Source organism: Haliotis rufescens, unplaced genomic scaffold (assembly GCF_023055435.1).
Source record: "Haliotis rufescens isolate VD_foot unplaced genomic scaffold, xgHalRufe1.0.p SCAF_1, whole genome shotgun sequence".
Taxonomy (NCBI): domain Eukaryota; kingdom Metazoa; phylum Mollusca; class Gastropoda; order Lepetellida; family Haliotidae; genus Haliotis; species Haliotis rufescens.
This window is the reverse complement of record NW_025963779.1, coordinates 56,388,505-56,403,999: the sequence shown is the minus strand read 5'-3', so window position 1 is coordinate 56,403,999 and position 15,495 is coordinate 56,388,505. Positions and strand designations below refer to the sequence as shown.

General features: G+C 42.0%; 1 protein-coding gene across 1 annotated transcript; it reads right to left on the bottom strand.

Moving 5' to 3' along the window:
- Positions 1–9,860: 9,860 nt before the first annotated feature.
- Positions 9,861–14,268, bottom strand: LOC124131525 (chitin deacetylase 7-like). The gene has a single exon (XM_046494823.2). The coding sequence runs from the start codon at positions 13,856–13,858 to the stop codon at positions 12,503–12,505; it is 1,356 nt and encodes a 451-aa protein (XP_046350779.2). The 5' UTR covers positions 13,859–14,268; the 3' UTR covers positions 9,861–12,502.
- Positions 14,269–15,495: the final 1,227 nt, after the last annotated feature.

Sequence of the window (15,495 nt, the reverse complement as noted above, 5' to 3'; positions counted from 1 at the left end):
TGTGATTAGTGAAATGTGGGTGTCATATGATGTTTGCAGGAGCTTACAAGTATCATAATCTGTGTTGGGAACCCTTAAAAGTACTACTCTCAAACTTCTATGCAACCCCCAATTTAACATTATGAAATAATTCCACTCCCAAGAATACTCCAAGGTGTTACAACGTTTCACCCACACACATGTTGGTGTTACATGGAAGTTTTAACAAAACCCTTTCTTTACATCGGAGACATAAACTGACAGATAAAAGATATAATGCCCCCTCCGTGGTCTAGCGGTAGAGCGTCTGCATGGAGAGTGGAAGGTCCGGGGTTCGATCCCCGTCCGCCTCATACCAAAAGATGTTACATGATAGTACTTGTTGTTATGGAGTCATGTTCAGAAAGAACGGAATGAAACATCACTGGAATTACATTGGCCAATCTCTCTACGCTGTTGTACTACCGTTCTTGGTACCTCATACACCATTTTGCCTTGGCCTGCACAATCACCAGACTTATCACCTATAAATCTCTTGTGGGATCACCTTGACCGCCATGCTTGCCGTAAAAGGCGACTATACTTGTCGTAAACGGCGACTAACGGGATCGAGTGGTCAGACTCGCTGACTTGGTTGATGCATGTCATCGTATCCCAATTGCGTGGATCGATGCTCATAATGTCAATCACTGGATTGTCTGGCCCAGACTCGATTATTTACAGACCGCCGTCATATAGCTTGAGTATTCCTGAGTGCGGCGTTAAACAACAAACAAACCAAACCAGAACCTTGACCGTCAAATTAGAGCACGACCAGGTCGCCCTTATAACAAAGCTCAGTTGGCATAAGCTCTCTCAGAAGAATGGTGTTGAATCCCATTGCTTGTGATCAGACGTATCACATCTTCTCAAGGTCGTGTTCGGGCCATCTTCCCGAGGCAAGAGAGTTAACTGACTTTAAAAGTGGAAACTGGACTTTTAAAGTCAGTTAACTCTCTTGCCTCGGGAAGATGTGTTCGGGCCTGCATTGATTCCTGTGGTGGACACACAATACAGACTGACAAATGGGACATCCTGAAGGAATAATGGGAGGTTCATGTGCTTATTTCAGTCTTGGTGGTTGATCGAATACCGAACAACTGACCCCATCCTCCAAACTGTGGACACAATACCTACATTTTTGTCCTCATTCATGGCATTTATAACTTGTTATGATGTTAATAGATAATTCAATGATTTTGACAATACCAGCATGTTTATGTTGTATTTATTTCCAATAAAGGATGAACGATGCTTAATGGGCATTTCCCATCACAGTCAACAACTGTTTCAGTCATATCACAACAGGACAAGTGGAGTCAATAGCCTTGTCCAAGGATACAACACAGTGACGTGCATGATATGACGTCTTGAAATGGAAGACTTGAAATGATTATTTTTAGATAAGTGTTCCAAGGATACTGTCTGTCATGCTCATGCCTCGATGTCAAAGATTATGGCTTTGCTCGCGAAATATTCTGTATTGATGAGGATGACCATATTGCAGTCGAGACTTTTTTAAGGATGACTTTTTTCAAGCAGATGGAGGCTGTTTTTTTTTATTTTCACAAAATTATGAGCTGTGTTTTTTTCATCTTTTAACGTCATACTAAAAGACGTTAAAAGATGGTACTTCTTGTTACCCTGTCTAGCGCTCGGCATTAAGGGGTTAAAACAAGTACTGTTTGGCTCGGTGTCAGTATATTGTGTCTGAGTGGTATTCACACGCACGCACGCACGCACGCACGCACGCACGCACGCACACACACACACACACACACACGCACGTCGCTATATAAGTGCAACAATCTTGAACACGACGTTAAACCCCCATTTCACCTCACCATTTCTGGTGTCCCCCGCCGTGATGTTGCTAGAATATTGCTAAAAGCGGCGTAAAACCATACTCACTCACTTATGCTTGTTTTACGTCAAAGTCACCACTTATAAATCTAAATCACGATGACACTAAGTAATCGAGATAAACCAGTGGTTGACAGCATGAGCAACGATCCACGCCGCCGGGGTACGAAGACACAATCCACACATCGCAGCCAGCCAATCCTCATTGATGTTGGCTATCGACCAGCATGGAACCCATGTCGCACGGAACGGATCAGTCATCTGACTGTTTTGCAGCAATACGTTTGGGCAAATAAGCTAGGAATGCCACTGGCATGAGGTCCATCCTAGAGAGAACGCCTGTATTCTAGTTATGCCAGAATCAAGCGACACCAACAGGAGCCTCCTACCTCGTGGTTTGTCTGAACCGATATCGCCACATGACTACCATAACAGGAATACCGCGGCTGACCCCGTGGCTTCTGAAAACCTAGGGACAGTGTGTGGGAAATGTGAGGAATGTTAGTTCCCAGTAATGATCATTAGGTCACTATTCACTAAACAATGGTAGTCGCCATTAAGCTAAGCCATTAGACACTCCCCAGGGAGTTGAGAATACTAATTGAATGTATACCGATCCGTTAACTAGGAAATAGTATGTAATGCACTTTGAGCACGCGTGTACGATTCTATGTAAGTAAGTACACCATTAATAATAATTAATATTATTACTGCTACTGTTCTGATAGTTATGATCATTTTGGAGTCATAGGGAACATTAAAAACATATTGATGATCAACATGGATTGAAATGTAACTTGAGAATGTCTCTAAGCGGAACTTAATAAAATAATGAAAATATATTGAGAACGAACTGACTTGGTATAAAATCTCCGAAAGGTTAAAGATCAATAAACAGCTATCCTTCTATTTCCACATAGTCCAGCTGCAGAAGACCGGTCGTTGCCCTCTGAACGTGATTGGAGTGGCCATATGTCCGTCCCCTGTCCCCATGTACTAGGGCTTAAAGCAAATACTTAACAGTACATAAGCGCATGTCGCGGGGATTGACACACCCACGACACAACACGGTACCCCAGTATCAGCTGGTTCCAGCCCCTGACGCGACGTGTCATACTTGAGGTTATGGGGTTATACACAGACTGTTTAGTCAATGAGAAAGTACGGTTTTACGCCGCTTTTTGCAATATTCCTGCCATATAAACGTCGGGCGGGGACACCATGCTCGGATTTACATTGTACCCATGTGGGAAGTCGAACCCGGACCCGCGGCGTGACAAACTAACCCTTTATCCACTTGGCTGTCTCATCACCCTCGGAAAATAATGTATACGTATGTTAACGAATGTAGTACTCTCGGCAACAAACGTTACGGATAAACCTAACTCACTCACTCACTGATAAATTGGCTTGGTGTTTAGTTTGAATTTTGTATCGAGATTAGATATTGTCAGCTACAGCTACAAAACCAGATATTTTTTTTAATTTGAAACTATGAGGCTGATTTTTTTGTTAAGTAAAGCACCTTGCAACAATGCCATTTTCAAGGCGTGCAAGTTCTGTTTTGTCAACAGTCTGAAGCATAAATATTTTTTTCAAACTATTTCGGGGACAATATAGTTTTTTCGATAAAATCCCAACCCCGGATATCAAATGGCAAATAGTCGGTCCCTAAACAGCTATATCGTATAAACAGATATGAAATTATATTTCCTCAGTATCCAACAGCTGTTAAAGTGATAAACTGTTGAAATCAATATCACTGTTAAACAAGGATGTTTATATACTTGAATTCTCTCGACCTTTTTAAACACACGAATCTCATTTTTAGATTTTTATTCCCGTCCACCTCACTTTAAAAACACCCTACCTCACCCGAACTGCCTGGCAAAAGGAAGTTTACACTTGAAAATTGGATTTGACCACAAAATTACAAGCGTTAGTTAAAGTTACTAGGCTGAAAACAGTCGCCGAACCACTGCAAACCCAAGGTCAAATCACAACTAGGATACCCGTATCGAATATATCACCATCGAATAACCATTTCTTGTTTGTTTCATTTGTGTCACCATCAAACATAGATGTATACTTTCTTTTACACTGCCGTTTTGTTTGATTGTTTTATTTTCTATAGAAATGAAAACCGCCATGTATTTTCTCTTTTTTCCTTACTTTATTTAGTACATCGTATTCGTAGTAATCAAACTTTCATGCTTCATATTAACCACATACGATGACACTTACTGTGCCGCGATACCTTGAACTAGTCGCTTAAAAAATACATATGAAAAATACCCCCCCCCCCACCCACCCACCCACCCACCCACACACACACAGATTGCCTGAAAATCTTATAATATATTTATTGTGGCCGTAAACATGTGGTTGGAAAAGTGAAATTTAAAAAAAAATTAAATGAAACACCTGCTTTGAATGACAAGTCAAACAGATACAACTCGTCCTATATCAACCTTCTTTTAGCTGAAATATGCTAACTGGTTCATCGACAAGAAAATGTTTTGCAAATTGAGATTTTAAATTGGTGAAACTTTAGTCGGTGATCTGGTTGGCTGGATGATGATAAAATGTCGATGCCGCGGGCGATGTTCAAGCCCCAGGTTGTCAAAACAGGTTCTTGTGCATGAGCGGACTTATAATCGCTTACAGCGATACAAATCTTCAGAAACTGTTCGTATGCTGTAACTGGTGCCTGGACAGGGTACAGTGTCACAAAGACTCACAGCAGCCGTGGGCATGTTTCTAAACCTGCACATTATGTAATGACATTCAACAGTGACGGTATCTAGGGTATATATACAGGAATGGGTAATGAGATAGCTCGGTTATCTATTCCTTATCAATTCTCCGTGTTCCTGATTACATCTCGTTTGCCACAGGAGTCGATATATACTACTCTAAAGACGTTAACGAACACCGGACTCTTTCATATTACTATAGATAATATGCCATGCCATGACATATAAACTTTTGTTTGTTTGTTGTTTAACGTCATGACGCATGCCATCGTATCCCGTTTGCGTAGATCGATGCTCGTGATGTCAACTACTGGATTGTCTGGCCCATTTAAAGACCAAGTCATATAGCTAGAACATTGTTGAGTTAAACATCAAACAAACAAGGAAACAAATTGCCACGGTATGACATATTAACTATAGAAATATGAAAGAATCAGATGTTTGAGTTTTTCAAGTAAATAGCTTCACACATTGTACCCATGAGAGGAATCGATCCCGGGTCTTCGACGTGGCTAGCGAACGCTTTACCCACTAGACTACCCTACCGCCCCATTGGTCATAATAAATTGGACGTATATATAACTTAACACCTTTTTCACGATGATACACCTGTAAGACGAACTTGCTATCTTTATTTAATGAGTTTTAATAGGAGTAATTGACAACTATACTGTAGTGGGTTAACACAACGAATCCGCTGCTGGCTTGTTTTTCGTTATTCTAAAAACGAATAACGAAAAACGAACCCGCTGGAAAAACGGCATCTTATATTTGTTATACCAAGTCTGAATAACGAACCTGCCTCTGGTTAGTTTTTGGTTATTCAAAGTACTGACTATCTGAACAAGATATAGCCTTTTTTATTATTTAATAGTGAGTGAGTGAGTGAGTTGGGTTTAACGCCGCTTTTAACAGTATTCCAGTTATATCGCGGCGTGTCAGCCTCATGTGGGAGGAAAGCCCGAAGTGATGCAGGTCTCAGACGTTTACCACTTCGGTGAAACCCACGAGCACTGGTATGGTGCTGGCAAACCTAGAAACATAATTGGGTCGAACCGGGATTCGAACCCACAATCATAGGTTTCTGGCGTGCCCAAGGGACGCAACTCTGCACAGCGAAACGCGGAGCCTTAGACGACTTGGCCACCCGTGCCCCCTATTATTTAATAGAATTGCTGGATATGACCTGATAAAGAATCCGGTGCTTGCTTGTTTTTCGTTATTCAAAAGTACTAAATAACTAAACAGCTATTGGACGAAGGTACACCTTCCAGACAAACCTGCTGTCATTTATATAACGCGAGTTTCCGTGTATTTGACCACATTACTGTAGTTGTTTAATGTACAGCAAGGTCATCTCCTATGGGCGGGTAGGTTTGAATTGAGGCAGTGGCCGTGGCAGTTGGGGTACATATATATCACCCCAACTGCCTCAATTCAAAACTACCTGAGGGGCTGTCGGGTAGCCTAGTGGTAAAAGCGTTCGCTCGTCACGCCGAAGACCCGGGTTCGATTCCCGACATGGGTACAATGTGTGAAGCCCATTTCTGGTGTCCCCCGCCGTGATATTGCTGGAATATTGCTAAAAGCGGCGTAAAACCATACTCACTCACTCACTCACTCAAAACTACCTGATCATAGGAGATGACCTTGACGTCACCTTCAACCCTTTCAACTGTAATTCTATAACGATGACGTCTCTTCAGGAAATACATGCTAAATTTCAATGACATTGCTTACAACAAAGAATGAAGATGCGAGTATGAATAGCTTTATATTTTTGTGTGGGTTACGTTTTGGTATGTATTAAATGTTGATGAGGCAAATGAAACAAATACCATTCCCTTGTCGGATACCTGTGGTTCCATTGACTGCATTTTGTACATACCGACCGACACAGTTTATGGTTTGGGAATATAATTCCATTACGTACCTAGTCAGTTATATTTACTTTTTATCAGGTGTGAACGTTGTGGTATTTACATTTCATCTAACGACAATCTTCTTGTAAATACAGCCGAGCAAAATATGTAGGTCATTTAGATGGTGTTGATATTGATGCGAGCGAGGCGAAGAACGATGGTGCAGATGTTGTAGGCAGAGTTCAAAGAAGTCGTACGGCTGTCATTGATCAATAATGTATTAAGCTGGGTAGATCCCATATATCTGCTTAAATTTGTGTTGCTGGAATATTGCTAAAAGCGGTGTAAAACAAACTCATTTACTCATAATGATTCAGATATCATGGAAAATTTACTGTGCTGATAACAAACGATTCTATGTCTGCCTACGCAACTGTAAACATGGTTTATGCATTGAAGACATTTAAAAAATATGGAATATATTACTATTTTATACCTATACCGAAAAGCTTACTCAATGCCAATTACGAAAGGTCTAACAGGTTTTAACATCATTCCAATTATATCACGGTGTGTCAGTTTGATGTGGGAGAAAAGCCCGGAGTGATGCAGGTCTCAAACGTTTACCAATTCGGTGAAACCCACGAGCACTGGTATGGTGCTGACAAACCTAGAAACATAATCGGGGCGAACCGGGGACTCGAACCCACAATCATAGGTTTCTGGTGTGTCCAAGGGACGAAACTCTGCACAGCGAATCGTGGCGCCTTAAGCCCCATTCACATGGACACTTTTACTTACGTGAGTATATATACACAACGAATCCGCTGCTGGCTTCTTTTTCGTTATTCTAAAAACGAATAACGAAAAACGAACCCGCTGGAAAAACGGCATCTTATATTTGTTATACCAAGTCTGAATAACGAACCTGCTGCTTGTTAGTTTTTCGTTATTCAAAGTATTAGGTGAGGTGAAATTCGGTTTAACGTCGCATCTAAGATTATTGCACTTATATAGCGACGTGCATGCACGTGTGCGTGTGTGTGGCTGCTTGTACTAGTCCGGACTGATGTCGATTTATAGTGCTAGCCCACTGAGATACCATGCCGCAGTTTAACATGAATACCCCACTCAGACACAGCATACTGACTCCGAGCCGACCAGGCCTTGTTTTAGCCCATTAATACCGAGCGCAGGACAGGGTAATAACAAGTACCATCTTTTAACGTCTACCACTAGACCACGGAGGCGGTCTGCAAAGCGTTCAAAGTACATGCACATCACCAAAAAAACCCCGTTAGAAGTGGTGTATTTGGCTCTAGCCACTTGGCAGATGATAGGACCGGAAAATGTTTGTTTGCTAAAGGGAATTTTGGGAAAATTATAGATGAATAGTCTATTTTAAGGAAATTTTAATGGAAACTATCCAATTATTACGTATCACAAGGATCTGAAAAGTAAGTGTTTGTTCGTGGCCTAACACCGCACAGCACTACTCCTGCCAATAGGACGCCGACTTGAAAACAGTCGAGTCTTGAGTATACAATTCTGTGATAGCGAGTCTGAACCAGACACTCCAGTGATAGAGAGTCTGGACCAGCCAATCCTGTGATAGCGAGTCTGGACCAGACAATCCAGTGAGTGATAGCGAGTCTGAACCAGGCAATCCAGTGACAGCGAGTCTGGACCAGACAATCCAATGAGTGATAGCAAGTCTGAACCAGGCAATCCAGTGACAGATAGTCTGGACCAGACAATCCAGTGAGTAATAACGAGTCTGAACCAGACAATCCAGTGAAAGAGTTAGTCTGTCATACCGACCATGAAACAAAAATATGCAATACAGCCCTTGCAAGTCTATAATATTTGACAAGTCTAGATGACTGCAGTATCTGAAAATAAAGAAATGTCCGTTGGCTCCTTTTCATTTTCTGTTGTTAAGATAATTTATTTTTGTCTGTAAAATATGTTCATTTCATAGAGTGAGTGAGTGAATTTGATTTTACTCCGCTTTTAGCAAAATTCCTGCAATATCACAGCGGGGGACACCAGAAATGGGCTTGACACATTGTACCCATGTCGGGAATCGAACCCGGGTCTTCGGTCTGACGAGCGAACGCTTTAACCACTAGGCTACCCGACTGCCCCTCAAACTAGATGTTAGTCTATGATAGAGAGTCTGGACCAGACAATCCAGTGATATAAACTCTAGGCCAGACACTACAGTGAGAGAGAGTCTGGACTAGACAATCCAGTGTGACGATAACGCGTTTTCTGATTCTGTTGAAGCAAACAACATGAAGGACATGTCAGACACTGCGAGGAAATACCACCACCGTGACAGATACGTGAACTCCTGTCTGGAATGTCTGACGTTACAAAACTATCGAGCTACATGTACGTGATGTCATATATAGCAATGACTCTTAACAACACGACAATAATAATAATCCTCAGACTCTGAAATATTTAAGCAAGTTGGTATCATCATCTTTATATGATAATCTTATAGAGGTAATGCTGCTTTTGTGTTACTGAGCCATGCGACTCTGCCATGTATAATGGTTCATTAAACACATGGCACTTCTGTAGCTACTTGTGTGCGTGCGTACTTGTACTAGTCCGGAGTAATGTCGGTTTCATAGTGCAATATCATGCCGCAGTGCAACATGAATATCCCACTCAGACACAGTATACTGACTCCGAGCTGACCAGTACTTGTTTTAACCCCTTAATGCCGAGCGCCAGACAGGGTAACAACAAGTACCACCTTTTGGTATGGCGTAGTCGGAATCGAACCACCGACCTTCCGCTCTCCGGGCAATCGCTCTACCACTAGACACGGAGGCTGCCTACACGCTAGTTTTGGGTGATTAATGTGTTTATCATCCGAAACTGGCTCCCACAGGAGATATCACTTGGGTGAGATCTACATTGTAGATATCGCTGCAATGAAATTGCATCACAATGCTTTGCAGACCATTGTGGCATCATTGGTTACCATGACATCTCAATCAAATGACATCACAAATGGCTCTGCTACGGAAACTGTTAGCAGTACTTTTTACACTTAAGACACTGCTTATTACTGTCTGCAAACTGAAAAAGTTAGAAGAATGACGTTGGATAATAAATAAAATCTCACCCTCGTGTCTTTTGATATCAAACATATCAACACTCGTTGATAAAAGTAGCAAAAACTACACGACAAGCCTCGGAGTTTTTCCACTTTTATCAACTCGTGTTGATATATTTGATATATAAGGACACTCGGGTGAGATTCTCTATATCTGTGTCAATTTACTAAAAATCCATCAACACTGTTTCCTATATTCACAATAAAATAACCACAAACATATGAAATGTTACAACAGAACTTTATTTTTTAACCTTTTAACTGATTATGTACAACAGTGACTATACACAGTACAAATCATATACACGACAGGGCAGATAGACTACTATACAGGATAGACAGGATAGAGGACTATACCATACACCTGTTTACAATATTGCACTAGTGGCGGCACCCTACACGAAGGTAGACAGAGTTCAAAGAAAATGTAAGCACTTTCAGACCTTCCGAAAGCAGCATCAGATCCAAATCGCACTCCCAAAGCGCTGGCTGCAAAGACTTTCTGCCCAATAATCTTATTACCTTTTATTTGATTATTTTAATCATGTTCATAAACACCATTCATTTTTAACGATGAACGATTAAGGCGTTTCTTGATGTGTTAATAATGACGAGAGGCATGTACCAATAACAAGTTCTTACTGTTTCTAGCGACGTTTCAGGGCTTGTCCATTCACCACAACAGCTTTATCATTTCTAGTGACGTTTCAGGGCCAATTCCTGCCCCTTCCCTTTATCATTTCTAGCGATGTTTCAGGTCTTGTCCCATCATCACAATGCTTTTATCATTTCTAGTGACGTTTCAGGGCCAATTCCTACCTCTCCCCTTTATTTCTTGCGATGTTTCAGGGCCAATTCCTGCCCCGTTTCTTTATCATTTCTAGCGATGTTTCAGGGCATATTCTTGCCCTTTCATCCCAACATCTTTAACATCATTACTACCAACAATTCAAGTGTACTTTTTGTCCTTTCATCACAAGACCTTTAACTCTCAAGCAGCATTTCGGGGCTAATTCCAGCCGCTTCAGCAGTTAAGGTCCACGAATTGGAAAAACCACCAAAATCTCTTATCCATAAAGGCTTCAGGTGTTCTTGCCAATCTAAATGCCAAAGACCTCCTTTAGAAATGGTTAGTCAACACCAAGTGTTTAATATACAGTTGCGGCTTAAGAAATATGTGACTGAGTTTGGAGGAGCCAATCGTTTAGAACATTTGCTTGCTACACTGATGTTTCCGGTTCTACTCCCAACATGGGTACAATCTTGGAGACTCACTCTCTTTGTCCCCACCGTGATATGACTCAACTATAGCAAACCCGAATCACACACGGACAATGACTTAAGTCCTAATGACATCTTTAACATCAACGTGAATGTTCTAGGGGATTTAATCTTACTGACAATAGGATTTTCCCAACACTAAATCTGTTTATACACAACGGGGTAAAGTATGTTAGATTGAGAACAATCTTATATATTTAATCTGATCTTAGCACGTTAGTGTTTTGGCTTGGAGGAGATAAAAAAAGATTTCGAGCTCGTGTCCTGGGAAATAACCTACTCCAGTAATACTTGGCCTTGATACTCTGGCACGAGGCAGTCTTAATCTATGTACAAACAGAAGGTGCGAACGTGGAATTATTTGACTTAAATTGTTAATTTAAATTTCAGAATACGGCCACATGTTTTCAATGCTTTTCTGAAATAGTAAAAGTTACAGCAAGCAATTGATATGTATTTTAACACAATCAGCACTGTAATACCACGTGTGACAGGATATTAGTAATCAATTAATTTCGGACAGAAATTCAACTTTAAAGGGGGTCTGTGAGCGACAGCCTGGTGCTCGTTTCGTCTAGGTCTAGACGTTGTGATTAGTGCCCTGGTTGTGACTGAGACACTATCTATGTCTAATTTGGGGTTTTATCAACTGATTGAGCTGCACAATAATGAAATTAACAGAAAAAAACAGTGCTGTTTGAGCATTTGCTGGAACAGCCGAATGGCCACAGCCTCGTTCCCCTTTAACCGCCTCGCTATGCGCATAATTAGCGTATGCCGTCACTATAGAAATTAACGTACCTCGATTTGAGCCTTTAGTTGTTTATTGAGTCAGAAAACATGATCAAGTACCTTTGCAAACGACTTATCAGCATGTTCGGCTACTTTTTCAACACAATATTTACAGTTATACATACGGCCAGAAAAGGCGGACAAAGTGCAGATACAACTCGGCTGTTTCCGTCAACGCTGTCACTATAGCCTGGTCTAGTCTCTTGCTTATTATACAAACTGGCGATTGCGGGTAATCTGATTATGACGTCACGATGCTTTTTGAAATGAGATGCCTGTGGCATTAATTCTCAATTTCTTATTATTCCTTGGTTCAAATTATGCGTGACTTTAACAAATTAAAACTTGCGTGGAGGATGCTTTGATCGGGCGCTTGTCTCGAGATAGCTGTCATAGACATTTGCGCCCACAGAAAAGGCGCGGCCGCATCTTTGACACCCAACTCGCAAACTATAAACTTTCAGAAAAATCGGATATTCCACGATGTTTTGCTCAAGTAGCGTAAAGCTTCAAACTACATGCCCCGTACCCTCGGCTACATATATGTACAAAATTACAAAAGAGATATCATATTAACAGTTCTTATAAATATAATTGAGTACGATACAGTGAAACTCTGAAAAGTAGAAAATGAAGAAAAATCTCTACTTAACAGGTTTTATAGTTAGCCAACTACAACTTCGTGCCAATATTGAATCATCATATGTTTACCTTAAAGACTTCCATCAATCCGTAACAGTTTGTACACAACTTTCACATCGTCCCAAGATATTCACCATCACGAATAATTATGTCTATACCCTGATAAAAATTACTAAAGGTAGCAGCAACAAGGTGAAAACAAGGTTTGCACATAAATTCACCTCCGAACCCGAATTCTTCAAGAACCACGGTCTGTGCTTTTTATGGTTTGAGTGTGCGTCGCTAGGAGGGGGTAGGTCCATTTTACCCAGTCTATCATTAGGTTTATTCCTTCCTATTGTGTTGCGGTTCCTGTTTTTGTCTTTCTCTTCCTCGCCGTGAACGTGTTGGTGGTCCGTGGTTTTCTGCCCCGGCGCCAAGGTCGTTATAGGTTTGAAGGTGAAAGAACAGAAAGCGTCGTCTTCTAAGTTCGGTTTCTTCACACACTGCCACGGCTCAAAGCTTTGGATCTCTGTCAGTGGGGTAGGGTTCCTCATCCACTCTATGGCCTTGCTGACGGTGGTGACGTACACGTCGTCCATTGACGTGAGCCTCTCGATGAATTCGTCCATGGCGTCCAAGTTGAACTTTGTCTGGAGCCAGACTGAGTGAAGGTTAACGTACATCGGTGCCCGGTTGGTTCGGTAGTTTCTGAGAAAGTTCTTCCAGAGAAGCTGGAAAGCTTCGTCTTGGTTCCTGGGGGCGTTTTTACAGAAGTCGACATACGCGCAAGGCAGGTGTTCTCGATAGTCCATCATGACCACCACGGGAAGAATCCAGAAACCAGGGTACTGGTTCTTGGGACAGGGGCTGATGTTGCAGACCAAGGTGTAGGAGTAGTCGAGGGTGAAGGGCCACATGACAGGGGAGTACACATTTCTGGGAAACGGGTAAGTCATTGTAGCATCATACGTAAAATTATTTTCGTACAGAATGTTGAACATGGTGTCCCCTGTTGGTTGAAGGAACGGGCTTCTCCATCCTCGTATGTCCTCGACGGGTATCTGAGCCAGATCGGCAAGATTCTTTTTCTGTTGGACAATTTCTTCCCGTAGCTCTTCGTCAGATGCTGCACCCCACCACGAATGTGGAACACGATGAGATACACTATGATCTGCGATCTCCAGGCCGCGGGCATGCAGTTTCTTCAACATGCAGTAGTCGGTGAAGTTGTTGGACACGAACAACGTTGACGCCACGGGGCAGCCGTTGGGGTTGAGCCTGCTTCTATCTGGGGGGAAGAGCCTTTTGTAATAATCCCAGTTTTCCCAGTTTACTGCGTCATCAAATGTGATGAGGACCATCTGTGGGATCTGCTCAGGTTTGAATCCCCCGGGAATGTTATGGCCAGGACATCGACAGTCGGGTAGCTTACAATTCGTTGCCGTACAACGGTTCTCAACGCTGCTGGCTGTCTCGATAGCAGCCTGCAGAAATACTGCCATCACGAACACTACTTCAGCTTTCATGGTCCAACACACTTGTACTAAAGCTTTTTTTCAAACAAGTCTTTCAATCCCGGTGTATAAACTTCAAAGTTGAATCGATCTCTTCACAACGGGACGGTGGAGATGTCCAAAGTGCCAGCGTCTCTTAAACCGCACAAGGAAAATACTCAGTAGAATCTAAATATTTTCAATTCTCTGCCTCCATGACATTTTTTCACAAATCCTCATTCAAATGTGACAGTGGACCGCGGCAGCACTTGTTAAATTTTGAAATGATCTCCAAAATTCACACATTACATCTGTAAGGCGAGCTTGCGCTGAGACGGAGAGGCCTGTAATTAACTAGCAAACGCCAATTCTCAAAATGTAAGCAAAGGTCAACAAAGGGGGTTTAAATACTCAGCGGTGACAGTTTGAGCTTGCACAGATACGACTCGTGGAGCTATTTAGCCGGAGATGAGAGCAACCGGATGTTAACCCCGGTAGAGTGGACGTGAGGCACGGAGCGACAGACGACGTCGTACACGTTGACGTGTGTGTTGGGTCACAACCCGGCCTAAAATCCGCCAAGCTGAAAGAGCCACTTCTTTGTAGACTGACGCATGTTCAAATCGTCTCCTTACACGATAAACTTGGTTGTCGCCGTTTGCGTGACGACTTGAACAGCGCCGGCGCTCAGTGTTTGTGAGACGGCATCATTGACAATCACAATGTCGATGGCTGTGCACACTAGCATGGTCAACAAGGAAGGGGTTCTGCTCATCTGACAGATATAAACTCACGTTTTTATATCATATCCGGCTTCACAGGTTCTATTATTTAGAAGTTTATATTCGTCAAATGGTATAGCCTCATCATTGCTGTAGATCGACGACAAAGATGCGTAAGAGGTCTGTAATGTGTCCTTTGTTGACATTGTCTTTCTAATATCCGTAGGGACTAAGAAGTGGTTCTTTCTATTACTGTCAAGGACTTTGTCCTGTTGCTGCGAGGGAAATTATTTTCTAAAAAGTAATACTGACACCGCCAGGATGTATCTTTTTCTTTTTTTGTTTGTTTGTTAACGCCGCACTCAGCAATATTCCAGCTATATAAAGGCAGTCTGTAAATTAATCGAGTCTGGACCAGACAATCCAGTCTAAGCATCATGAACATCGATCCACTTAATTGGGATACGATGACATGCATCATTCAAGTCAGCGAGCCTGACCACCCGATCCCGTTATAGTCGCCTCTTACGACAAGCATAGTCTCCTTTCACCGCAAGCATTGGTTGCTGAAGACCTATTCTACTCCTGATCTTCACGGGTGTATCTTTTTCTAAAACCGCCAAAGACTATTATATACTAATATACCCATGCTCATATTATAAGCACCCCAATAATTATAGTCATCCCCATACTAAGACGCATATATCTAGGGGGTGACCATAATTACCCCTATACTAAGACGCATATATCTAAAGGCGACATCAATTACCCCTACACTAAGACGCATATATCTAGGGGGTGCTAATAATTATAGTCACCCCTATACTAAGACGCATCTATCTAAGCGGTGAAAATAATTATAGCCACCCCTATACTAAGACGCATATGTCTAGGGAAGCGGATGGCCATAATTATAGTCAACCCTATGCTAAGACGCATATATCTAGA